Source organism: Maylandia zebra, linkage group LG2 (assembly GCF_041146795.1).
Source record: "Maylandia zebra isolate NMK-2024a linkage group LG2, Mzebra_GT3a, whole genome shotgun sequence".
NCBI lineage: Eukaryota > Metazoa > Chordata > Actinopteri > Cichliformes > Cichlidae > Maylandia > Maylandia zebra.
The window spans coordinates 41366704-41393171 of NC_135168.1; the positions used below are offsets into that span (position 1 = coordinate 41366704).

The 26468-nt window shown below is 39.3% G+C and overlaps 1 protein-coding gene across 1 annotated transcript in view; it reads right to left on the reverse strand.

The window, feature by feature from the left end:
• Window positions 1-26468, reverse strand: part of trpc7b (transient receptor potential cation channel, subfamily C, member 7b) — a 60714-nt gene that overhangs the window by 15361 nt on the left and 18885 nt on the right. The window contains exons 4-7 of the mRNA XM_004545434.3: window positions 22489-22653; window positions 15744-15960; window positions 14203-14436; window positions 11111-11375 (exon numbers count right to left, since the gene is read on the reverse strand). Of these exons, the coding sequence (XP_004545491.1) occupies window positions 11111-11375; window positions 14203-14436; window positions 15744-15960; window positions 22489-22653 (881 nt within the window). The remainder of the gene's footprint in view (window positions 1-11110; window positions 11376-14202; window positions 14437-15743; window positions 15961-22488; window positions 22654-26468) is intronic.

Sequence of the window (26468 nt, forward strand, 5' to 3'; positions counted from 1 at the left end):
TTTTAGCTATTTCTGTCACTCAATCTATTCTTTTGATGTATACGTTTCTTTTTTCAATATTTTTCTCCTCGTGTATTTCTCATCGTTGTTTAACCTGCAGCAATACTTTCACTGGCCAAATGAATAAATGTAAATGTAGCCAACTGTTCCCCTTTCTGTGTCTCTGAATCTTTCTGACTCTCTCTCTCTGTCTGCCCTTCAGTCATTAGTAATATATTAAATTCTCCTTCCCAATCACTACTCCTCTACTCTCCTCAGTTCTCCTCTTCTTTCCCCTCCTCAGTTCTCCTCTCTTCTTCTCTCCTATCCTCTCTTGTTCTGCAAACAGATAAGTGCTCAGACAAATACAGATTAAACATCTTTAAATAGAAAATTCTGTTTAACTTTCTACCTATTACACCAAAAGAGCTGTCACTATGGTGACAAAAGGGTGGGACACTTCCCACCTCAGGTTTTAATGACTGAACGAATGCCACTCCTAAGAGATTCCTGCATGTGTGTACGTGTGCTTGTTGCTGTTTCTGATACACAAACAACAAAGCAGTGGGGAAAAAAGCATGGGGAAGTGAACAAAAACAAAAACACAGACTGAATCTGTGTGTCTGTTTATGAGTGTGTTCACACTGGTGTGACAGACAGTGAGATACAAAATGAGGCAGAAAGTGAGCAACGCAAAACAGGGATGTGCTGGTGTGTATCTTCAGGCAAGCTGTGATAGAAATCTTATTAAGCAGGGAATACAAGACCACAAGATGAGCAATTAAGAGGCTTTTGCTAGTGAATCAAGCACAAGATCAACTTTTTTAATTTGCTTGTTCCCTCACTGTCTGTCTGTTTTTCTGCCTCTGTGTCAGTGTACGGTTTATACTATTTCATAAGCATTGGCACTGTTTGGTTATGAAAATGTGTGATATCGGTTACGTTCTTTCTTTGCACTTTTCATTTACCAGTAAAAATGTGAACTGGTCGTTTGTTAATTCTTTCCCTGAAGCTGCAAATATCTCGTCATAGCTTAGCAAAGAAGGCAAGCTTTGAGTTTCTCCACATGTTATAGAAGTGTGTATTAGACAAAGGTCTAGGAGAAAGAATTTTATTTATTATGATCACAACTCTAGCAAATTAATTACCTTCATAAGAAAAAATAGCCTGCCATTTTTGTTGGTCAGTACTTTCTTTTTGTTTAAGTAGCATAGTCAGTATGGACATTTGTATATATTAAAATATGTGTCCTTGTTGACGAAGAAGAGAACCCACCAGCACAACAAAAGCTACAGAATGAAGATGGAGACCAATGCAACTGCCACGACAGCACCTACACAACTCACTGATCAAAAAAATCAGTAGTGGAGTTGAGAAAGGAAGTACTTTGTACTAATAATAGTACCAATGTTAAATCCTATTGTAACATTAGGAGGCTACTCAGCAACCATCCCAGCATTTTAGTCTGTGTTTTCTAAATAAAATATAATGTTAATATTTTAAATAAACAACCTGATTTAAAATTATTTTAAAATCAATGAGTTTATGTCCAATTTTCTGTTCAAATTCAATTGAATATTTTTTATAATGCACCAAATCACAACATCAGTCACCTCAAAGCACTTTATGTAGTAAGGTATAAACCCTACATGTACAAGTATGTGAAATAATCCTTTTGGTTGTGTTGTTTTAAATTAGGGGTTTAAAAGTCATAACAAAGAATCAAGTATTTACTGGTATTGATATAGGCCATTCAATTTCTGCTATCATTACATCCTTTGTTTAAAAAAATCAGCCTGAAACATCATCATTCAAAAGGGCTTCTTCTTTAAAAATCAATAGCAAATGTCTGGAAATTATACTGGAGCGTTAGCCTAATGAAATGAAGCTTCTTAATGTAGCTGAAATTAAATGAATTTCATTGCAAACAATTATTGTCAGACAGCAAAATTTCAGATGGACTAAATCTCACCAGAGGGAAATTGAATGCTTGACATAATTTGTCATGATAATGGAAGACGTTACTGAAAAACACTGAATACTGCCAGAAAGTCTAAAGCATTGCCACTGACATTTCAAATCCCTTACTGGTCACAGCACATGAATGAATTCTTTCTCTGTTACTTTTGTGCCTCTCTTCTTTCTGTCGGGCTTGCCTTAATTATAATTGTGTCTCCCCTTCTTATTTTGACATTCAGATGTGCTTGACTGGTAAAGGCTGAACATGACACATCTGCCTCGCCTTCAGAGCTAATAAATTCTCCCTTTTGCTCTCACTTTGACTCTGACGTCTCTCACACAACCTCTTATCTACTATACACACATCCCCTTTCTTCCACAAAGATCCCTCTCTCCTCTCTACCCCTCCACTCCCGTACATCACCTCAGACCTTCTTTCATGGTTCCTTTGTTTTTTCCTCTTCCTCTCCAAAAATCCCCCCAGTCTGCACTTTGTTTTCAAACTCCTGCCTGCATCTTCAGGCATGTAAATCTAAGTGCTATTTTTTACTCTCCTCTTTGGCCTGATTCTCATCACTGCTGGTTCTTCTCTGTTCACGCTGCATTATACCTTATGCATTATCACTTTATATACACGTTTAGTCTCGGATGCCTCTCATCTTGTATTTATGTGTGGCATTACAAATGAAATACACACTCTTATAAAAGCAACTTCAATATGGTGACATGCCTTTAAAGGTCATTATGGTATATAAAATTTAAGTGAATTGGCAATAATGATCAAATGCTGAAAAAAATGTAGGTAACAGGATTTATTTCACAGTACTTGCATTCTGATTTCTTCCCACCTTGTCAAACGATAATGCTGAGTCTCTGCTAAGCCTGTGTGGTTGCTCAGTCTGCGTGACCTTCTCTCATTCTCTCCTGTTGTCTCTCTCCCTTCTTCTTCTTCCTCCTTTGTCTACGTATTCTGGCTGGTCTCCCGCGTTTTGCCTGAACAACGAGCCAAGCCAAAAACACCCTCCTCTGCAACGTTCCCTATGGTTCTCTTCTCATCCCTCATCCCTGCCATCTTCCTCTGTCCTCCTCTTCTACATTCACTTACTTTGTTGCACTGCTGTTAGCCGTCCCTGTGATTCTGCTACATTTATTCCACTGTTTTACTTCACCATTTGTATACTGTAATCGACATTTTGATTTTGATTTTCAAGGTCCTTGACACACCGCTATGTCTTTCTGTTTTAGTTTTCCCGTAAGATTTAATCCCATCTCCATCCATCTCATTTTATTCAGCTTTTACCTTCCCTGTCCTTCTCGCCTCTGTTTTCTTCCATGTCTGTGCAGTGTTGTCATGCATGACTAACTGGAAAATAGAGGCAGGTCCAGGGCTCTATCACCACTGCCCAAATCAAAAGCGTGTGTGTGTGTGTGTGTGTGTGTAAACTGATTTGTACATAAATGTTTGTAATGTCTGTATAAGCACCTAGTATGTAAACACAAACACAGCAAGGATGTGTGTGTGTGTGTGTTACAGTGTATTTGCACTTGTGAAAAAATAACTGTGTGGGCTCTTAACAAAGAGCTTTTTGGGTTTTTTTTTTTTTTAAATGTGTGAGTCAGAAGTGTCTTCACACCTCAGGAGATAGGGTCCGGTGTGTGGCTATTACAGCTCAGTCCCCATTAAGCCTTATCAAGCTGTGTGTTTATGAGTCAGTTTTTGCTCTAGTGTCACTGAGTATATATGTGTGAGGAAAAACGATATCCTCAGCTTCACTCCTCTCTCATATGCTGCTTCTTCCTTTCACATCCCTCCCACTGTGTCCCAGCTTGAGTAGTACACCTTTTGCTGCAGAGACTAGCAGAGTACTTAAATTACCTTTTCGTCGTAACGACTAACACAATAGTTTTACAATTCAAGTGAGCAGTTTTATACTTTTTCAAAAAAGAAATCTGTTACTGTTAATATTTGCCCCCATTTTCCTGTCTCTTTTGTGGCAGATAGTGCCATATAAGCAGAAGATATCCAATTTTGCTCTTGTGTCAGCGCACATGTGTACTTCAGCCAGTGATATGGGACAGATAAAAGCATTTATGTAGTTGAAGTATTAGCTTCATTTTAGAGTTTTTGAGTGGAAACTTTACAGTGAAATGTAAATTATCTCGAGGTGACAAGTGTCTGCCAGCTGAGAGAGCTGAAAGAGAACCATTTCTAATTTTTAAGAAGCACCAGTAAACTAAGTACAGCTTCACAACACAAGCAGAGAGGCCCATTGAGTATAACAGCTCCCTTTTAGAAAGCTAATGCTGTTACTTTGAGGGCAATTGAGATCCTTGTCACTCATCACGTGGTGGAGAAGATGCTGCCATTGTCAACTCGCCATTTAGTAGTGTAGAGTTACAGGAGAGAAGATTTTTGCCAAAGATCTCTTAATAATATGAACATAGATTAAGTGTTTTCTTGCTACTATCTAAATGCTGAGATGCCCTCAGAAATTCATTTACCAGGTATACCTGCTTAGCTGCTCATCAATGCAAATGTCTATCATCCATGTGGCAGTGACTCAATCCGCTTAGGCATGTAGACAAGATCAGGACAATCTGCTGAAGTTCAAACCGAGCATCTAAAAGGGGAAGAAAGGTGACTTTTAATCTGACTATTTCAGAAACTGCGGATCTACTGGGATTTTTCCTGCACAACCATTTCTATGGTTTACAGAATGGTCTGAAAAAGAAATATCCAGTGGGTGACAGTTCTCTTGGCATCCTTGTTGATGCTAGAGGTCAGAGGAGGATGGAAAGACTGCTTCGAGCTGATAAGATAATAACTCAGATAACTACTTATTACAACCAAGATATGCACAAGAGCATTGAGTGCACAGCATGTTGAATCTTGAAGCAGATGGGCTACATAAGTAGAACACATTGCATGCCACTTCTGCCAGCTAAACCAGGAAACTGAGGCTACAATTTGTACTGACTCACTAAAATTCAGCAACAGAAGATTGAAAAAATGTTGCCTGGTTGCAAGGACCCTGGACGCATGGATTCTGGCTTTTATCAACAATTCAGGCTGGCAGTGGTGGTGTAACTATGTGGGGGCTTTTTTGGCATACTATGGGCCCTTAGTACATTTGAAGAATTTAAATACCACATCCCACCTGAGCATTGTTGCTAATCATGACCATCCATTTAAAAAAAACTATTTTTTATCACTTTTTAAAAGTTCTGTTTCTTCGTTATTCTGTTTCTTTTCCCTCTGGGACCGTGTGTACATCATTTCGTTCCACCTCATGTGATGCGAATGACAATAAAGCTCCTTGAATCCTTGAATGAGCTCAATACACTGAAATGGCTCTTTTAGACAAGGTCACCAGATTTGAGTCTAATGAGAGATTTACATTCTCAAAGTACAGTTGCCAAATCTGCAGCAACTATGTAATGCTATCATGTCAATATGTTACAAAATCTCTGAGGAATGTTTCCGGCACCTTGTTGAATCTGTGCCATGAAGAAATAAGGCAGTTCTGAAGCAAAACAGGGCTCAACCCCTACAAACAAGCTGTATATAAGAAGTGGCCGGTGACTGTATTTTAAAAAATGTTACAAGTCTTGGGTTCTGTTAATTGGGGTTTTGGATTTTTAGTCATATTTGTGATTCCTATTTTGATATTTATTCTAGCAGATTGTGAGCTTTTTTCTTGTGATATAACTGAGTCTTTGATTCCTGATTTTACTGTATGGTTATTCTAGCAATGGCTGTTTTGGTTCATGTTTTGGTTCTCGTCTTGATTTTTATTAGTGGTAAATTTGGTGGCTCCCATTGTCTTCTCTGTCTGTTAGTGGCTCTTTTTCCTGGCTCTGTTACCATGCCTAGAATGGGGTTTTTAGTTATTTCCTGTTTTACTTTGAAGCTCGGTTTTCTTTCATGCCTTGCATTAGTTTTAGTCCCTCCTTTGTTTTCACCCGTGCCTCGCCCCACTCATGTTTCTTGTTTCAAATCAGCCCTTGTTGTATAAATAGCCCCATCTTCCCCTTTATTCTTTGTCAAAGTGTCTGCGTGCACTCCCTTGTGTGCTGCTAAGAGGTGTTCCTTTTGACGCCCTTTTTACACCCTTGTGTTTTTTGGATCTTTGCTTATTTAGGGCTTATAAGCGACTGAAGGTTGCTTTTGTTTAAGCGATTTCGCCTCCTGCATTTGGGTCCATACTACTGACATGATCATTATAGATATTAGATAACATGGTGGGAGTATATGACACAAGACACTTGTTTTGTTTGTGTTCTTAAAATGTTTCCCACACCTATTGGTCGTATGGTGATCATATGCTATTCCCTGCAAAGTTTTAAGTTACTTTTAGGTGGTCATACTATAATCAAGCTACTGTTAATCCATGACGATGTTTAGTGTGTGAGCACTAAGCAAGAGTGCTCACACACTAAACAGCAAAAAAGTCCAAAAAAAGGTTATGAATTTAGTTAAACTACCCACAAGCTGCTGCAAACAGCAAGTGCTCTGCTGGATGGCGAGGAACAAAAGACATGGATGGGGCAGTGTCTTTTGAAGGGAGAGAAAGGCATAGAAAATACATAATGCACAGATAGATGGCATTTATATATATATATAAAAATAATAATAATAACAAAAACAAATAGTGTCTCTCTGCACAGTTTAGTCCTGGCATTGCTCTGACAAGCGCTCTTTGGACTAGGTGAGAATGTGAGACTGACCTCTGGTGGCTGAACTGACAACAACAGAATTTAAGATTTTTGCCATTTGAAAAGCATCTTTATACAGCTCCCCCAGCCAGAGTATGCAATCAAGAGTCCAGAATTCATGGACAACCTCCCCCTTGCTCCCTTCCAGCCACCCACCCACCCAAATGCAGTCAGAGGTTGATAAAATGAGCAGAAGTTGAGAGATTTTTAAAAAAAAATCAGCCTTGATGTTGATCTCTAAAGCAGAGGAGTGAAGTGATAAGAGGACAATGGACAGAGCTGGATCACACACTCGCAAAGGAAATGACTGTGTCTTTTTTTGTACTTGTTCCTGGGTTTTTGAGAAGTCTACATTATGTCGGCATGTCGGGTTGTGGCCATCTTTCACCATTTCAACCCCATTAGACTCTGTTTCTACAGGTGAAATCGCCTTTCTGTCAGCTAACTCTTTGCTCTGTCTGCCTGCTCATCATGTTGCCTGAATCTCTGGCTCCATGCATGCAGCCAAGCAGAACCCACAGCCTTATGAGACCCTATGCTGAGGCTCAGCAGAGGGGTTACTGTATATGCACAGCATAGAAGTGTAAAGTGAGTCAGTATGGAGAGGCAGAGCCCGCACACTAGAAGTCTGGACACACACCTTTCATCATCAGGGATTCTAAGGTAAGGCATTTAAGGCAAATGCTCATTGGCCATAAAGTTGGTGATTACTCCCGGGTACACATACATCACGGCTGATAGGGACATATGAGGACAGGGTGTAAACAAATAACAGGGAATTCCTATCACTGCTTCTGGTATTTGATATCATCTGTTTTTATGTTTCGACCCCAGCTAGTTTTAGTCTTTCTTTTAGATATTTGACTGTTTTTATTTGGTTTTATCTATAGCTTATACATTTTTATTATTTAGTTCCAGTGTACAGCACTTTGTGTCAGCTGTGGTTGTTTTAAAGTTCTCTATAAATAAAGATGAAATTGTATGGTATGTTGCTTTAAGCTGTGATTACTAATCACACTGTGTAACTTTGTTGAGAAGAATTTAATAGTTTTCTTTCCAGTGGTCAGCAGCTCTGGCCACTAAAAGATGTCAAAAAAAACAAAACAGGGAAAAAATGAAAAATGAGGATGAAAACAGTGTCAGTAAATGACTTCAAAATAAGGCAGAACTGTGCTCTTAGCGTAGCTTTTATTACATTACAATTTGGGTAAAAACATTTAGGAGGCAGGAGGGTAGCCTATTGAGATTTACTCCCTGAACAGATTTTTTACCTGCTTTTGGCACTTAGCAGTGTTCATTCTGGATTTTGTAGACTGATACTTTTGAACCAAATGGACATGTAGACCTAAAAGCACGGTGGTGGACTGACAGGTGTACAAGCAGATTAGACGGCAGGCAGGCAGATGAATATCAAACAGTCTGACATGGTTGATTCTGCCAGGGACACTGAATTATAATCACTGCACAGCTGGCCAAAACGAAAACGGTAATAATACTCTGCTAAGGTTATCCTAACAATATGCAGTCTAATTTTTCATCTGTGGTTGTGTTGCGGTGATAAACTGCTGTACAAGCAACAGCAAATAAGATCACAGCACAAGCTGGCAAAAATCATGCTGCACTAAATCTACAAATTAGATTTGGGCTCGTTAGCAAAACTCAACAAATATCCCAGGCTCTCTTTAAACTAGGAGGGTGAATAAAGCAAGACAAAAAAAGCAATGAAAGAATTTTCCTGTATTTTCAGTAAATAAGAGAACAGTATATACCAGAGTAATTACAAACCAACTTGTAACACATGATTTGCTTTACTGGATTGAGCAGATATATTGTAATGTGAGCTATTTAAATCTGTAGATGTCTTTCTCTCAGAAAATGAGTAATGATAGGTGACAGAGCGAGACCTCAGAGAGTGTTTTCTTTCTCAGATGAGTGATGATAAACAGAATGATTCTGTCAGCAATCTAAGACAGATAACTTTCCTCCAAATATCCGACAATGACAGTGAAACATCCGCTGCCACTTTGATCGCAGCTGATAGGAAAGGATGGGTGAGCAGAGACACGGAGAAGCTAAAATGAAGAAAAAAAGGCAGAATAACTAAGATTGAGACTGATTTGTTGAAGCATCCAGTTGCTTTATAAGCAGATTTATACTGCAAAACAAATGATTTGTATGAAAGTGAATTAACAGGGGTGGCTGATACTGAAAAAGTGAAGTGAAAACATATTTTAAAAATTGTATGGGTGGTTTATGGCACCAGATGGTTAGTACAAGTTGTTCAGCTAAATGGTGCATTTCCATATTTAAAATGAATGACCCTGATAATACCATGAATGCAGCACTTAAGGAAGTGAAGTGCATTCAAAAAGCAGAATTTCAACTGCATGATTTTTAATTATGGAACATCAGAGTTCATCCTGGTTAGTTTGTGTGTGCAGAATGAGGACTAATAGCAAGAGGGTGCAAGAGGATATGTACATACTGTACATATTTAAAAAAGGGTTCATTTCTAAATGATTACAACTCATTCAGATGGTGTAAGTACTATACTTCTCTTGGTCTTGTTCAGTAGACGCCACATATCACAATCATCGGGATGACTGCTGATTTGATACCTGTCCAGATGATGATGATCATCATCGACACCCTCCGTGTGAGGGTAATTGCTGAAAAAAGGCTGGCTGTTCAGAGAGTGCCCAGTCGAAGAATATTAATGTTGAAAAAAAAAAGCCTATAATCTGGAGAGCTTCATTGGGATGGATGAGGCTGGTGTCAGTGCAACAAGAGCCACCATACACAGACATCTTCAGGAGAGGGGCAACAACTGTTGCATTCATATCAAGCCAGTCCTGAATGAGAGCCTGAGCCAGAAATGTCTGTCGATTAAGGATGAAAACAACTGAATTGCTGGCGAAGTCCTCTATTCAGATGAAAGTCAATTTTGCATTTCATTCAGAAATCAAGGTCCTAAAGTCTGGTGATTAGAGAGGCACAGAATCCAATGTGTTTTAAGTTTAGAGTGAATTTTCCACAGTCTGTGATGATTTGCGATGCCTGTCATCTGCCGGTGCTAGTGGTGGTTGGTCCGCTGTGTTTTAAGTCCAAAGACAATGCAGCTACCAGGAGATTTTAGAGCATTTCATCCTTCAAGCTGTATGGAGATGCACGTTAACGTTTTCAGCGGGACTTAGGTTTAGCACACTGGGCAGGTGCTATTTCCACATGGTTTCCTGACCATATTATTACTATGCTTGTTTGGCTAACTATCTCACCTGACCGGCATCACATAGATAATCTGTTGGGCACTATTAAGAGGAAGATGAGAAACAGCTGAATTACAAATACAGTGAAGCTGAAAACCAGTATCAAAGCAGCCTGGACATCAGTAACAGTGCCACAAGCTGATCACCTCCATGCCATGCTGCATTAATGCAAGAACTCTTAGTAAAGAAGCCCTAACAGAGCATTGACTGTATACAGAAGTTGGATATTCTTGTACTGTAAATCCAGTTTTAATTAATCATAGTAAATATTCTAATAATCTGAGATACTGGATTTATGATTTACAGGAAGCTATAAGCCATAATCATCAAAATGAAAACAAAAAAGCTTAAAATATTTTACTTTGCATGAAGAATATAGTATAAAGAACAAGGATAAAGACAGAACACTGTCTACTTTCTGGTTATTAGAGCCCACTGCGTCTTGCCTGGCACAAATATGGAGCAGGCTCTCCTCGCTGCTTTTGTTGCTTTGATATGCTCAAATCTTAGTAGTAGGTCGAAATGCTTGGCCTCATAATTAACCAGTTGCCGTATCATTTTCCTTCCAGACAGTACTGGCCTTGAAATGATATCAATATTGATGCAATTCCCAGAGCTCAGATTGAATCTGACATTGATATCTCTTACTGTGATGTCAGTTTCATTTCATTTTTCTTTTGGTCACGGTAGCAGAGTGGTTTGCTCAGTAAACACAAAATGGTGATAGGGAAATGACTGGTGTCATATCCACAATTTTGTTAAAGCTATGAAATCAAATCACAGTTCACCAGTGTCTTGAGGTTTTAGTAACAGTGTATCCAATTCACTTTCTCAATATTATATTTAACCAAATAGACCGATTGCCTGAGGGTAGATTAAAGTTCGATCTCTGCTTCTGATAAGACGCCACAGATTTAATGAACGACCTCAGTCAAAAGGGCATGTCTTATACTGTCCTTGGGGTGCTTTAACTTTAATACTTTAACAGATTTGTTTTTTCCCTTTTGCCGTCTTATGTAAAATGATCAGTGCGGGGTTGTGTTTTAAAATGCTGCACCATATTTCTGAAAAGTTTTGGAGAAGTGAAAGGGACAAAGTTTCAGAAATGGAGAGAGATGGTCAGACCACACATAGTCACACACATTCTCCCAGCATATACTACTCCACTCCGACAGCCAGGTATAACTCACGTGGTGAAGGCAGGGTTGTACTTTGCTCCGAGGTAATATGAGTACAGGTTGAACATGCCGATCATGAAGGCCACAAACACCATGATGAAAATGACCATAAACTTGAAGATGTCCTTGACTGTGCGCCCCAGTGAAATCTGCAGGGGTCCAAAGCTCTCATTGGCTGGCAGTATGTAGGCGATGCGAGAGAAGCTCAGAACGACGGCGATGGCGTACAGGCCTTCTGAGATGATCTGAGGATCTGATGGGCGCCACTTGTTTCTGGCTGAAGGGAGAATAAGCCACAGAATGGTTGCTTTGTAATATTATAATTTTATTAGCAAATCAGACATTAAAAGGGATCTTTGGCCATTTTTTTTCACCTAATTAACTACACTAAATAAAATCTGATATGTTAAACAAACTCTGTAATTAGTGCTGAAATGATATTCATATTCGGTTCGAGCCCCGGCTTGGACAGTCTTGGTCGTTGTGTCCTTGGGCAAGACACTTCACCCGTTGCCTACTGGTGGTGGTCAGAGGGCCCGGTGGTGCCAGTGTCCGGCAGCCTCGCCTCTGTCAGTGTGCCCCAGTGTGGCTGTGGCTACAATGTAGCTTGCCATCACCAGTGTGTGAATGTGTGTGCGAATGGGTGGATGACTGGATATGTAAAGCGCTTTGGGGTCCTTAGGGACTGGTAAAGTGCTATATAAATACAGGCCATTTACCATATTTTAATTCAGAAGCCAGCTTGGAGGGATTCAAGATTTAAATATCTGCTAATAACTGTTTCAAACTGTTGCTGATGCTGAATATGTACTAGCACTTTATAAACCAAATATTAAACGTTACATAAGAAGGGGTTAAAGCGGTGTTACCTTAAACTCTACTGTGCACATGCAGTTTGTCACTCATCGTCCCATTGCTTGCTATTCAAAGTCTTTCTGGTTACAACGCACTGAGTAAACCTCTGGTTGTAGTGCGATCCAAATGTTTGTAAGATATGTTTCTATGAAGAATAATCTCAGCTTTAAGAAGCACGGATTTCGACGAAGGAGACGGTGCAGTAAGAAGATGGATTAAGTGAGGAATGGAAAAACGAAAGTCAGAGTAAAAGTTTGAAGAGAAGAGCGAGTGGAGCAAGAGGAGGGAAAGAAATTAGTCTGAGCTGTGTGGACGGCAAAGGGAAGGGATAAAGGGATAGTGTGTCCAAGGAGAAGTAAGGACAGCTAGAGAGAGGGAGATCAGGAAATAACTGAGATATCAAAGGAGACTGATGTGGCTAGGTGGCAATGTAAGATACAAGAGAGATGAGTCAAATAAAAGAAAAAGAGCTTCCATTTCACTATTTTATCAAAATCATAGTTTATTAGTATAACATTTTCACACCTTTACAGATATTGGGACATTTAGGGGAAGGTTTATGAGGATTATATGTGAGAGTGCAGTAATAGAACCTTTATCGATTTATTGATATGTCATGACAGAGTCAGGCCACCAGATGACAGCACTGATGAAGGTTCTATTAGTGGACCGCTAAGTGCACAGTGCAGTGGGCTGCAGCCTGTGGCAGGGTTTGCTATGGTGGAGGCATGTTTTTGTTCTGGTGTTTAACTGAATGCATGCTTATCATTCAGGGATTAAAGATAATGTTGTCATTCTTTTTTTACTCATTCTGGTCATCTGACTGCAGTAGCATGTGTGTAGCAGCAAATCAACCATTGCAGGGATTGTTTTATTACTGTGAAGATCTCCAGGTGACAACCCCAATTCTGAAGGAGTAGTGATGCTGCATAAAACGTAATTAAAAAGAGAACTAACCCAGATTTTATTCACAACGGAACAAACAAAACATATCAAATTTTAGAGAGAGAAAATGCAGTGTTTTAGAAAAAATATTAGCTCATTTTGAATTTGATGCCAACAAACATGGCTCAAAAAAGCTGAGACAGGATGATGTTTACCACCAGATGTTTACTTATTAAAAGAAGAGTGGATGCAACCACTCTTCTTTTAACAAGTAAACATCTGGTAACTGAAAAGACCAGTTTTCTGTTCCATGATGTGCCAAGTTTTTTCAGTTCCTGAAAGGTCTGTACTACAGAGGGTCGAGTTTAGCATCTGGATTCGTCTACTATGAAGTTGTAATAGCTTTAATATTCTCTCTCATAAATATGTAAAGCCTTCCCTGAAAAAAGATGTCATCTGGGTGGCAGCATATGTTGATTTAAAACCTGTATATACCTTTTAGGACTGATGGTGCCTTTCCAGATGTGCAGGTTGCCAGTACCACAACTAAAGCAACCTCATACCATCAGAGATGTTCATTTTAAGTTCACTTTGGTCCAGACATGATGGCACATTTATTCACATATTGTTTCTTCTTTGCATGACAGACCTTTAACCTGTATTGTAGTTGGCTATTGAGCTCACGCATGTCATGATTTCCATGGCAGAATCACACCTTGTTTGAATGCAGTGCTGCCTGAGGGGCTGAAGATCACAGGCATTCCAATATTGATTTTCAGCCTCATCTCTGATTTTTCCAGATTCTCTGACTCCTTTGATTAGATATTCGACATCTTCACAATTTTCCACAGGGGAGCATTATTCTGATATTGTTCTACAATTTGTAGATGCGTTTGTTTTTTTTTTTGCAGATTGGTGAACCTCTGCTCATCTTCTGAGAAACTCTGCCTTTCTAAGATGCTCTGTTTATACCCACTCATGTTGCTGACCTGTCGCCAGTTACCCTAATTAGATGCAAAATGCTCCTCAAGCTGTTTCTTTTTACAACCACTTCCCTTTTCAGCCTTTTTGTTACCCCCTGTCAAATCTTCTTTTGATTGGTGCCATCAAATTCAAAATGAGCCAATATATTTTGGAAAACGGTTGCGGATCTAAAGAAATACATTTTCAGCTTCAAGTATCATGTGCAGTCCGGGTTTCTGTAATTAATGGCGTTTTTGCACTCATCTAATTTGCTATTCCTTATCAGTGACTGATGTAGCCCAACACTGATTCAAGCACCTCTATATAATATTGATAACAATATCTATAATATAAATGTAGCTTATATTTAACTTACATGATTCTTTTTATTGACTACTCACCGTAAGTGAAATAAGCCACTTCATCAGGCAGTGAGGCGTTGCTGAGGTCGTCATCTGGTACATGCATGTCGACATATTGCTGGGCCTTGGATGCCTTCAGGAATGCCATGAAGCGTGCCGTGAAGGATGCCACGAAGATGGATAACATACCAAAGTCCAGAACATTCCAAAGGTGCATGACATACTCCCTGGGTCCGTCACTCCAGATCTCCTTGCACTCTGACCAAATCATGCCTGAACATAAAAGACACATATAGACAAAAATAACACAAAAATAAGGAGGCCGTTGCCAGCACTTATATAGGGATGCATAAATGAAGCACGTACAAACAGATGTCGACAACATAGCTTGTAATTGAAAATGAACCACTCAGACGTGTGGCACTTACAGATCAGGTGGATGCAAACACATACACACTCCATTCTCTATTTGGAGCCAAAACACAGTTAAAATTGCCTAGAGAGAAGGCGCCCTGATCAGTATCATCTCTCTAACAATTACTGGGCCTTCAAAGCATGCTACCGGAATTACAATTACCACATCTAACTAAGCCACCACTCAATGCACACACATACACTCACAGATTCATGTAGATAAACAGTCACATGTGCAGCGGCTGCTAAAAATTTACTGTAGATGGGGAAAAAAATGTTGCCATTACATATAAACAAATAAAAACAGAGGCACATGTGCACCAACATACACAGACCACACACATAATATTGTTAGAGTGTGTGCATGAGCGGAAGCAGATGGGAAGCAGCTGAGCTCTGACAGATACTGCTGTGGGCTATTTATCCACCAAGTTTGTCTTTGTCTGCCTGTCTGTCACCCTCTTCTATCTCCTTCGATTCCTCACGCCTGCCTTCCTGTATTCCACGCACACACCCTACTCTGCTTTCTTTTGTCGCCCTCAACTACTCCCAACTTTCCTTCCATTTTTCTTTCATTCCGTTCCTCCCTCTTATATTTCCTCTGCACAGCCTCCCAGGTCAACCTCCCAATTTCCCTCCAGGTTATCGTTAGGACTCAGCGGGGCTACTGTCTGCGCTGTACCAACCAGAAAATTTCTTTTTGATCTTCGGAGGATAAAAGAGCATGATTTGTTGTGTTGCTGTAACCTTGGCTTTCATTCACTTGCCTGGTAGGGCACTATATTAAACTTGAATTACACCTCATATCAAAGGTGGGCAAAAAGTTTTCTGACTATTTCCAGACTGTTTACTGATTTATGGTGAAGGTGTATGTAGAAAAAAACTTGAAAAGAAACTTTGGATTAGCATAGAAAAATGTGCAAACCTAGGACAAAGTATATTCATGGTTAATAACATAATAAAGTGCACGCATTGCAAAAAAAGAACACGCTCAGCTGTGCCTTGCTTACTTGGCACATCAAGGTTATTTTTTATCACGTTGGACAATCTGCTTTGACAGGGACAATCTATTCTAATCTAATCAACTGATGTGCATTTTAATTGGCTGTAACTGTGCACAGCCACACTGTGTGTGTGTGTATGATTTGATTGAAAGGGTGACTTACCCAATACCCACTTCATTATCAACATCTCTGTCCAGGAAAACTGGGTGGTTTTGACCCTGAACACCTGTCGAGGATGGTCTGTGATGGTCTCGTTGGGAAGGTTCTTTACTCCTTCAAAGCGGTCGGAAGCATTGACAACCAGGAGACCCAGGAAGATGGTGAAGGAGACAGCGTGAGCCACAAACTTCATGAAGGGGCTTCGCAGGATCTGACCAAGCTGGAAGTGAAAAAATTTAGGAACTTCCAATGTGTTTACTATTCCAATGCGTCAAATATTAAGAATCAATTATGGTAATATAGATATAGATTAACAATATCAATTTAAATTTGCATTTACTGATCAGAAAACAAATTGTAAAAAACAAAAACAGCGGGGTATTGACACATTAAGCAAAATTTCACTGTCTATCTGTGATTACAATAGCCAACAAATTCTGTTTTACAGTAAAGAAACATGTTTGAGTGCTTTTTGGACAGACAATATTGCAGCCAAGCTCAACATCTGCTTTTATTTACTGAGATGAATCATGCTTTCTGCAGAGTTCCTGAGACTTTGGTCCTCAGAGAGAGCAAAAAATGCTGCAAAGCACCACTACACCACCATTTTAGCAGACAAACAGCAGCTGTTGTAATTCATGAATGTGCGTAACCACCGATCACTCTCACACACACATTATGCCAGAGTAACTAGATGCCAAACCATTAGCAGAGCCTGTGGAAATGCACTGCATCAAGCAAAAGTAATGCAAGACGGTACAGCACAAATAGCATTTAACAAGCCACCACACAGAGGGGCATTTTTGTAATTGCACATAAGTGTGCCAAGTCACACAAATGCACTTACACACTTAGACACACGCACACTTCTAACCCCATACGGGCATTTGAGATCCCAACATTTGCTACTCTCTGAACCTGCTGTGTTCAATATTAACTACCCACAGGATATCTCTACTCTCTGCATGAACAATAATACATCAGATTCAGTAGCTCTTCCCATGCCACACACACACTGCTAAATCATGGGGGAAGAGGTTGTCTGGTAATTTTTAACCTTGCAAAACCTCCTTTAAACCTCCTCATGACACCTTCATCCCTCCCAGCATCTGTGCCGATCCATTTCACTCCTCAGGTTAAATAAGATGGTCATCTCAGATCAGACCTTCTGCTGTGTGGCGACTGCAGACTCCATGGGTTTCTTTAGTGTGATGGTGATAAGAGCTTGTCTCCTCCAACAAAATGGCAGCTGCTAGCAGGAGGTATGTGCATATTAAATAAGTAAAAGCCTGGTGTGAAAATCATCTAAAGCCAGGATGGATCTTCTTTTTCTCTTATTATAAGGTCTTTTTACCTGGGAGAATATATAATGTTTCTTAAGTGTGATCAAAATGTTCTAAAATTTAGCCCATAAAAACCTTACCCAATTTAAGTTTGGCTAATTTCCTGTTCAAGATAATCATTTCGGGCATACCCAGACAGCTTCCAGTGCTGCAGAAGCTCCCAAGATGTCAATAAAGATCACTTGGGATTTCATCTCAAACCTGCACAGACAGCAAACTAGAACTTCTTTTTAAAACTGATGTGTATTACCCATGAAGGTCCACTGCTGGTGTTGATAGCTGGACCTCTTACCACGACCAAGCAGCTGAGAGCAGTTTTTAGCTGAAGGTTCAGTGCTTTAGATGAGGAAAGAGATCTGAAGGATGCTTTTCTCCCCCAAACATTCACAGGGTTCTGCACCGTGAACTGATCCCTCAGGGAGATGCTGTCAATGTGGAGCTTTACTGTAACGTCTACTAAAAACACACTGAAAATGCAAATACGATTTTTGGCCACAGCCACATAATCTTTACTCACTGTCAACAGTTCTTTAAGTCCTGTTCTGGATTCTTTTTTGACCTCCTGGATGCGTCACAGATGAAGTCTCTATTTGTGGAGATGGTGATTCACTGGAGTCTCAAAGCTTTAAAAAGTGGCTTTGTAACCCTTTCCAGACTGCTAGATGTCAATGACTTTGCTTCTCATCAGTTTTTGAGTTTTTTTAGATCGTGGCATGATGTGTTGCTTTTTGAGATCTTTGGTCCGGTTTTACTTTGTCAGACAGAGGTCGCAGTAGCTCAGGAGGTAGAGCAGAAGATGATCAGAGGATTGGCTGCACCAGTCTGTGTGTTAAAGTATCCATAGGCAAAATACAGTTGCTCTCTGATGCACTCACTGGAGTGTGAATGTTAGATAGAAAGCACTTAAGTAATCAGTAATCAGGCACAGACTGGTGAAATTGAACTCAGCTTTCAAAAAAATATGGTTAATCACAGTTAATTCATAATTTAAAAAGGACAGATTTTTTTTTTTGCCTAATAAATGAAATGACTATTTACAAACTACATTTTTTATTTATTTGGGGTCTCTTTATCCAACATCAAAATTATTTGATGATTTGAAACATTTATATATCAGTAATATACAGAAACAAAGACACCAGGAAGGGGGCAAACACCTTCTGTAAAACACCTAACCCTTTTTCACAGCACCATGGCATCCACTTAGAGGTGTAAGAGAAAACGATCTTGAAGCAAAAATGGCAATGCTTTTGTGTTTTTTTTCTGGACATTTCCTGGAACTTTTTGAAATTTTTGTAAAGAAAGACTATGAATAATTTATAAATTTACACCCATCTAATCAATTCAGGGTCACTAGATAGACTAGAGCCTATCCCAGCAACCAAAGGAAAAGAGGGAAGGTTACACCCTGGACAGGTCATCAGCCTGTCGCAGAGCTAACAGAGAGAGACAGACAACCATTCACACTCACATTCACACCTATGGGCACTTCAGAATCTCTAATTAACCTAACCTTACTAACTGCATGTCTTTGGACTGTGGGAGGAAGCTGGAGTGCCCAGAGTGAACCCACAGCCACATGAAAAGATCTTATTTTTTCCTAAAATATATTAAATACACTGCATACTTTGGGTTAACTATATAATCATATAGAGGACCTTTACTAATGTGTACATTTTCACGTCTATACTCTGTTTCTCTTTGCAGCTATCTCTTTAATTCAAACTAAAGAGATATTTCCAGCAATGCAAACTACACTGCATTCTGGTTAGTGAGCCTTAATATATACAATATTAATCAAATAGCTTCCTCATTTTATATTGGACTGAAGTAAATATTTGAAAGAATTTGCTCAGTGCTTGGAGGTAAAATAAATGAAGTCTGCTATGTTGCTTGCTTTACCCTGACCTACATTAGCTGTAAAAAAAAAAAGAAACCAGTCCTTTGTATACTGATAAGGATTTTTTTTGGTACTGGCTTCGAATTTGAATCTCCCATGAGACAAAAGGAGGCCAAGAAAAGCTAGGACGGAAACAAAAAATCTCAAAGTGTGTCCAAAATTTTAAAACCGCAGGCAGCCGTGTCAGAGATAGCATGCAAAAATATATTTCAACCAATTAAGTAGATGATGGACTGCAGAAAAGTAATTAATGAAAAAATAATTACTTAATATCGGCGCAACATGTAGCATTTGGAAATGTCAGCGTATCATTGCCAAATTGATTGTCATCGTTGGTATAATTATCATTAATAAAGAGCCTCGTCATGCCTGAAATACTCTGTGAAAATAAGGACGAGGTTTACCATAGTTTCAGAATCATAAGCTTTCCTTACACGTACTCTTACCTTTTCACTATAAATCTGCAAAGTTAGTGATACAAATGAATCCTTGACTAACATGTGAAACTTGGTTCATCAAGTCTCCAAGGCAATTTTCCTCTTCATCACTTGTTCTCTTTTTCTGACTTTTTATCTATTTTCAGTTACTCGCGGAAGGCTGAAAAATTTCACGTCACTCACCATATTTTAACCTCTTCAGTCAATAAGAAGCATTCTATCTCTGATCGCACATCTGCTTTTCATCACTTCTGAAGCATATCGCTGCTATTTTTCACCCAAAGAGGATTTTCAAAGCAATTACAGTATCCATGTTTTTTCTGCCTGCTCTCAATGACTTACTACTTCTGTTACAGGAACAAAAACACTGTCTTTATCGCCCCAGGCTGATATGAAATGTAATATGATGTGGGATTTTAATAATTGTGTGTTGTAGTGTTGTAAAATGGGGCATATTATGGGCTGTAAAAAACAAGCAATTGATAAGATGAGATGAGAAGAACTAGATGATTAGCTGCAGGTGCAGGAGGCTACACTAAACACAATCAACCAGAACACATCAAAGCTTTCTCTCTGCGTTTGTCTGTCGAACTGTATTTTTGTTCTGATTTACACTGTCTTTATCTATTTCATTATCAAATCCATTCTACTTTTTGTTTCTGATGAGCTGCGGTCACATGGTCACAAAGCATGCATAAACATCTGTTTTGTCTCTTGGCTATTTTTTTTGATTAGGCTGCTTTTATTATTCTACCCTCTGTAGTTTTGCTTTATCAACATCACACATGTCCCTGGTCTGTTAAAACAACATGCACATTAAAAAAATTAAATAAACGTGACACAGCAACAGACACAGTAACAGCACAACTATAAGCTGTACGTCCCATATTTGCTTCTCTGCCCTGCTTCTTTTTCTCAGCTGTCTCTCACATGACACGAAACGTCAGGCAGTCACATGCAGTGTCATGATTTGATTGATTCATAATTAGATGTAATCATACATCCACACATATGCACACATGTGAATACGCACACAGAAACACACACATTAACATAACACAAGTGTTTTTTGCGACAAGTGCTTCATTGGTGGATAACCTGTCACGGCGAGTGAGATGAGCCGTGTGGAAATAATAAAGGAGGATCCAATTGCAGGAAGTAGCGAAGGTGTGAAGGTGGTTTATTGAACACGAAATATAAATAGACAAACGGCAACCGGAGAATGAACTAAACTCTACTGGGAACAACTAACTACTGAACATGAACCAGAACACGAACTACAAGAGAATAAGAAAACAATCCATAATGCAAAAAACACACCTAACATGACAACTCAAAATACTGGGTCAAACTGACCCAGAACCGTGACATAACCTCTAAGTTTTATGGTTCTCCAGCTTCTCATGCACGGCTAACATCCGGTGCTCTCGCTCTCTAGTCTACAAAATGACTAATTCATCAGTCACGCCTACCATGAACTGCTCAAAGGTCCTCAAATCTGAGTGTAGACACACACACACACACACACACGCACGCACGCACGCACGCACACACACACACACACACACACACACACCACTTGGTGATGATGAGGTGCAGGATTATTCAGGTTGATGAGAAGATTTGCATAACCGCTTACTCAGCTCCTGTGTCTGAGTGTGGCCGATGTCATATTGTGTCACTTTAGAAAATACAATCTGCTTGATGAGAATGAAGAAAATGTCAGAAAATGTCCCACATGCCCTATAATCAAACAGTTACTATATTGTGTTCTGAAACTGTAAATCTGTAAGTTTTGACATTTCATTTGGCCATATCTTTAGAGTCTAGTGCATATATATTCCTCTAAATACCCTAACAAGGTTATAAGGTTTGTGTCATTTATAGTAGAACCATATTTAGTATTTTAGGGAAAAAGTGGATTATTGTCTGTAGCAACAATGTCTGTAAAAAGGGTACAACTGCAGAGATGAGGTGGAATCAAGATGACTACAGCTTAAGAAATTGGAAAAACCTATATTAAGTGCTTATTGTTTATTTGTGATAATTCTGTATAACCTAGGATTGTATTTTTATATTCAGGATAATTGTATAGAATACAGGTTGTTAGTTAATAATTAGGGAATATAAAAAAATCTGTCTGTAATGTTATACACAATTTAAGAAAACCTTTTTTATACTGCATGAGCTTATAACATGCTTGGGGTCCTAGCTTCATGGGTAGTAACAATTGCATCTCTAAGATCAGTGGTGATGTCTTTACCCCTTGGCACTGTGTAAACACAACAATGCTCAAGATGAAACAAACTTCCAAAATTTCCTTGATTTTAAGACTTGCTGGGCACCGGACGATTTTAAAAGTTCTGATACCTAAAAACATTTAGAATTAAAAGAGGTACGTTCTTTTTCACATGACTCTATCAGGGGCTGGGTCTGTGACCCAGCGTTTTGAGTTTATTTATGTTTTTTTGTGTTAAGTTGATGATAGTAAGTTCTTGTGTTATTGTTCGCTAAGATTTAGTTGAGGTTTATTCTAGTTTTTGTTTCAGCTATGTCTCTTTGGTTATGTGTCTTGTTTCCTGTCTAGTCTGTCACGTGTTTTGTGTCACACTTCAAGTTCTGCTCAGTCTGAGAGTAGATGATGATGATGAAGCTAAGATTAGAATAATAAAAGCTGAGCCTAAATGTTGAGCTGAGAAGCGAGTCTGAGATGTCCTGAAATGAACTAATCCTAAGTTAATATTAAGGCCTTTGCTGTCGTTCCAACCTCAGGGCAAACTTTAGATTCTCCCCAACTTGTGGTAAGGTCATATGAGCAACAAAGAACAACATTGGGAATTGTGTTTCCTGATGGGTAATGAGCCTATAAGCTGCATGATGAGACTTCAAGTGCAATTTGAAATACTATAGTTGGCTGCAAATAATAGGTGGAACAAGAATAGAAAATAATATTTTACTGAGAAGCAATAGTGCATAGATACAGCAATAATAAGTTCCCTAAACTATATGTGTGTGTATTTTAACTGTAGTTTGCAATTGTGTTTGCGCATGTAGCTATCTGTCCATACCTTGCTACATGGCATTATCCAGTAGGCAATAGCCAGGAATGGGAGGCCTACAGTTACTCCCAGGACTGTCCAGCACTTCACACCAATGGACTGCTGCCTCAGGCCAGGCAGATTCTCATACCAGATAGTCAGCAGTTGCTGCTGGCAGTTCGGATGAGCAACGAACTGAAACAGAAGAAAATAAACAAGAAACTTAAATCAGTGGAGAACGAAGGAAGATGACACAGTTTGGGTACAGGGCAAGGATGGTTAAAGGATGAGAAAGACAAACAGGAAAGGGCGAGTGGTGCTAAAAGCAAACAGCTAGTGATGCCAGGATTTTCAAGGAACAACTCACACTAGCTTCATATGACAAAAAGCTGCTTACATAGTCAGGCCGAATAGAAGTATAGAAGTTTTACATTAAGGCAGGTCGTCTTTAATTTAAACCAGAAACAAACCTTGAATATTTTTCTCCAACTTTAGACATGAATCTACTGGGATGGACCCCTTGTAATCTCAGTAGCTCTAGTTATCTAGTTATAAGTCCCACTCATGAAAATCCTCTCATCCAAAATGTGCATCTGCAATAACAAAGGTATACAGCTGAAGGACATAGTTTCAGCCAAGGCCTGACTCACCACGCCTGGAACAGGCTGTATGATCGTTAAACATTCAATGACTGCAGGATACATCAATGATGTGATGTATGTAGTTTATAAAATGTGGGTTTTGTTTTGTTTGTTTTATTAGCACACAAAGAAGATGACTATAACTAAAAACGATATTTCAAATATTAAAAATATGCTACCCAGGCACACACAAGTGGCCAACACTGATCCTTTGGTTAAAGTGGAAAACCCAAATTTAGATGCATTGGGAAAAAGGGATGTCTAAGAATGAATAAATATCTAAAAAAGCAGCCGGTTAAAGTCCCAGGAAAGCAGCAGCAAAGCATTCCTGTGTGAATGTCTTTCAAGCTTTTAATAAATTTCCTCTGCCAGTGTGGGTTCTTGGTATGTTACATCTTTAATGGATGGAATAAAAAAAATGGTTTCAAGCAATGGGTCTTGAAAATAAAGAAAGTAGGAACATTGTAAGACATGAAATGTTTTTTTGCCTCAATATCATGAATTGATGGCAATTATGTGTCTTTCAAAGATTTTTTAATCCTTATTATCTTAGTGAAAGAAAGGATATAATGATAAATAGAAAGTTGAGTGAGAGTCAAAAGAAGTCGCTGTAGCCCACGTGTTTTGTGCGCTTAACGTTCAGTCACTAAGTCAAAAATCTTTATGTATAGATTTTTACAACATGTAAGCTAATATAAACCCCAAAAACCCAAACTGAAAACGTCATTTGAACCAGCACTTTTGACACATGCATTTGTATACACCATTTACAATCTACCACAGCTGGGCTAATTGCTGTGTAACACATATATCTGACATTTAAAACCATAAAACAAGGCAATTAAAGTCCAAAGTCCAAATATTACCTTTGACACAAGATTTACTCTAGTCTCTGAAAGACCACCTGTAGAAAGTGTATCTCAGTACACTGGACACAAATCACTTACAGGGTTTGTGTTATATTACAGAATGGACATCAGCGAGATCAGGCCCAACATTTCGATTATTCGTATACTTTGTCTTTAAAGTGACAAATGCTGAAAATCCAGTGGTAGTAAAAGGTAATAGAGACATTAATGCCTTGACGACAGATCAGTATGTTTTAAGTTACAAATATCAATTTCAAAGCAGAACCACAAAAACAATTCCACCTGGCTGTCCTGCTGCATACAATGGAAACTTGCCCATTACGGTGGGCAAATTGATTCTGTATGAAGCTGGATTGCACACTGAGCACAGAGAAGTCCTCCTGGAGTTGGCCCCTCAGGGTTTGCAGGTTTCTCAGATGACATCTGTCAGGGAATTCAGGATTTAACCCTCCTCTTTACTGAGAAATTCACACCTATTTTCAAAGAACTCAGAGCTGCTCTGAAGTCTCCCACTGTCTCTTCCATAGTGTGGCTTCCGTCTTACTGTCGACATAAAATACAGTCACTGCTTTTCCTTGGAAGAACAGTTTGAGTTCCTTACATAGTTGAAAATGTCACCAAATATGTCAACTTAAAAAGCAACTTAAAGCCAGAGTATTGATCTAACAGTCCACAATAAATGTCCTGACTTCTTCGCCTGGTTTAAAACATCAATAGAGCACCTTAAAATATGAAAACCGTCAGATTTCAGTATGCAGTGTGAAGGGTGGTCATTGTCTATCTCACATGGATAATATGTTAAACAGCCATGACTACTGTGGATGACAAAAACGTATTCTTCTCAAGCTTCATCTAAAATTCTCCTTGACATCTTTGTGGTCAGTGTCTCTCTGTGGACACAGGTGTGGAAAGCAGAGCCATGTTTTTGACCTTTTCACAACTCCAGTGAATTTGTCACGGACCCGGTGCCGGGGACTCGGGGTTCGTGAACAGTGTGGACCTTTATTGTTATTAGTGTATTGGATGTATGTTTGCTGCACTGTGCTCTTGTGTTCCATGCTGGTGTGTGTGTGTGTGTGTGAGGCTGGAGGATGAAGGACAGCCACCTGCAGGCCTGATGGGTGTGGCCCTGCCAGCTGCTGGTCACGCCTAGCTTACCACACACCTGCTTCTGATCAGGATCGTCGGGGGAGCTACTTAACAGAGCGATGGAGCTTCCTCCGGTGCAGGATCGTTGAGTTAGACTCCATGTCAGTGTTTCTAGTGTTGTTAAAGTGTATGCCTGCCGGAGTTGGTGCCATAACGGCTTTGTCTGTGTTTTTCCCCAGGAGGACAGTGGAACACAGGACTGCAAGACACACGGGGTGTGTGAAGGCACAGGGGCAGAGAGCACGGGATACCAGCACTTGGGAGAAGACACGTCACGGGAGTCGAGGGAGCACTTTTGGAGATTTAATGTGTGGTGTACATTTACCTCACTGTAAATAAACCCACTGTTCATTCCATCAAGTCTGCGTTTTGGGTCCTTTCTCCTACATCCCCCACGGTCTGCCCTCCAGACCGTGACAGAATTATCCAATCCCAAATTATCCAAAAGAAATTGTGTTATTAAGAATAGCTTGAAGGTCCAAGATTCAAGTTTATTATGATGCGCTTTCAAATAGTTCAGTGCTTATTTAATGTCCACACAGAATCTGATGGAACTGTATCAGCAAAATTGCTCTAGTCAAGCAATACACATTTCATTCTCCCACCATTCCAGCTTTTGTGCTTTCATGGTTTTTAAGCCTTTCATTTGTTATTAAAGTTCTAGAATTGATCTAAATGCAGGTCAAAATGGATGCAGACAAAGTTTAATTTAACAAGAAGGTATATCACAGGATATAACATGAACTGACAGGTAAATTTAAAAAATGCAAAACAAGACAGCAAAGAAATAGCAACAGGTGGTGGTTAGCACATTGAATTAACAAAGATAGATGGAATGTCGGGACTATACTTGCACAGGGGGAGATGGAAATATTTAAGCCTGGATAGCCAATGAGAAGGTGGGAAAGACAAAGAAGTAAAGAAAGCATAGTAAAGAGACAGGTTACCAAATTAAAGAGGACACAATAAATATCAAATGTCTCAAATCCAAAAAGTGTTTTAGAGAAGGCTAAATGCTGGTGGTATTGGGGAGAACTTTCTTCAAGTTTCCCATTATGTTAAGCAAAAACGTCTGGGTTATAACCCACAGGGAAACATAAACAACAGCAAACAGGAAAATCCCCTCAGCAGGTGCAGTGGTCTGCACTTCCTTTATGGGGAATTACAGTTTTTAATTATGAAAAGTATGCATACTATACATGATACTTCAATACAACTAAATTAACAAATGCCAAGAGGGTAAAATTGACATGATTAAATATTACATATTTGCGAAAGGGCATCTGGTGCTAATTTACTTTTCCAAGTATCTCAAGTAGCTTAGTGTCCATTCTGAATATCTATTTCTAGT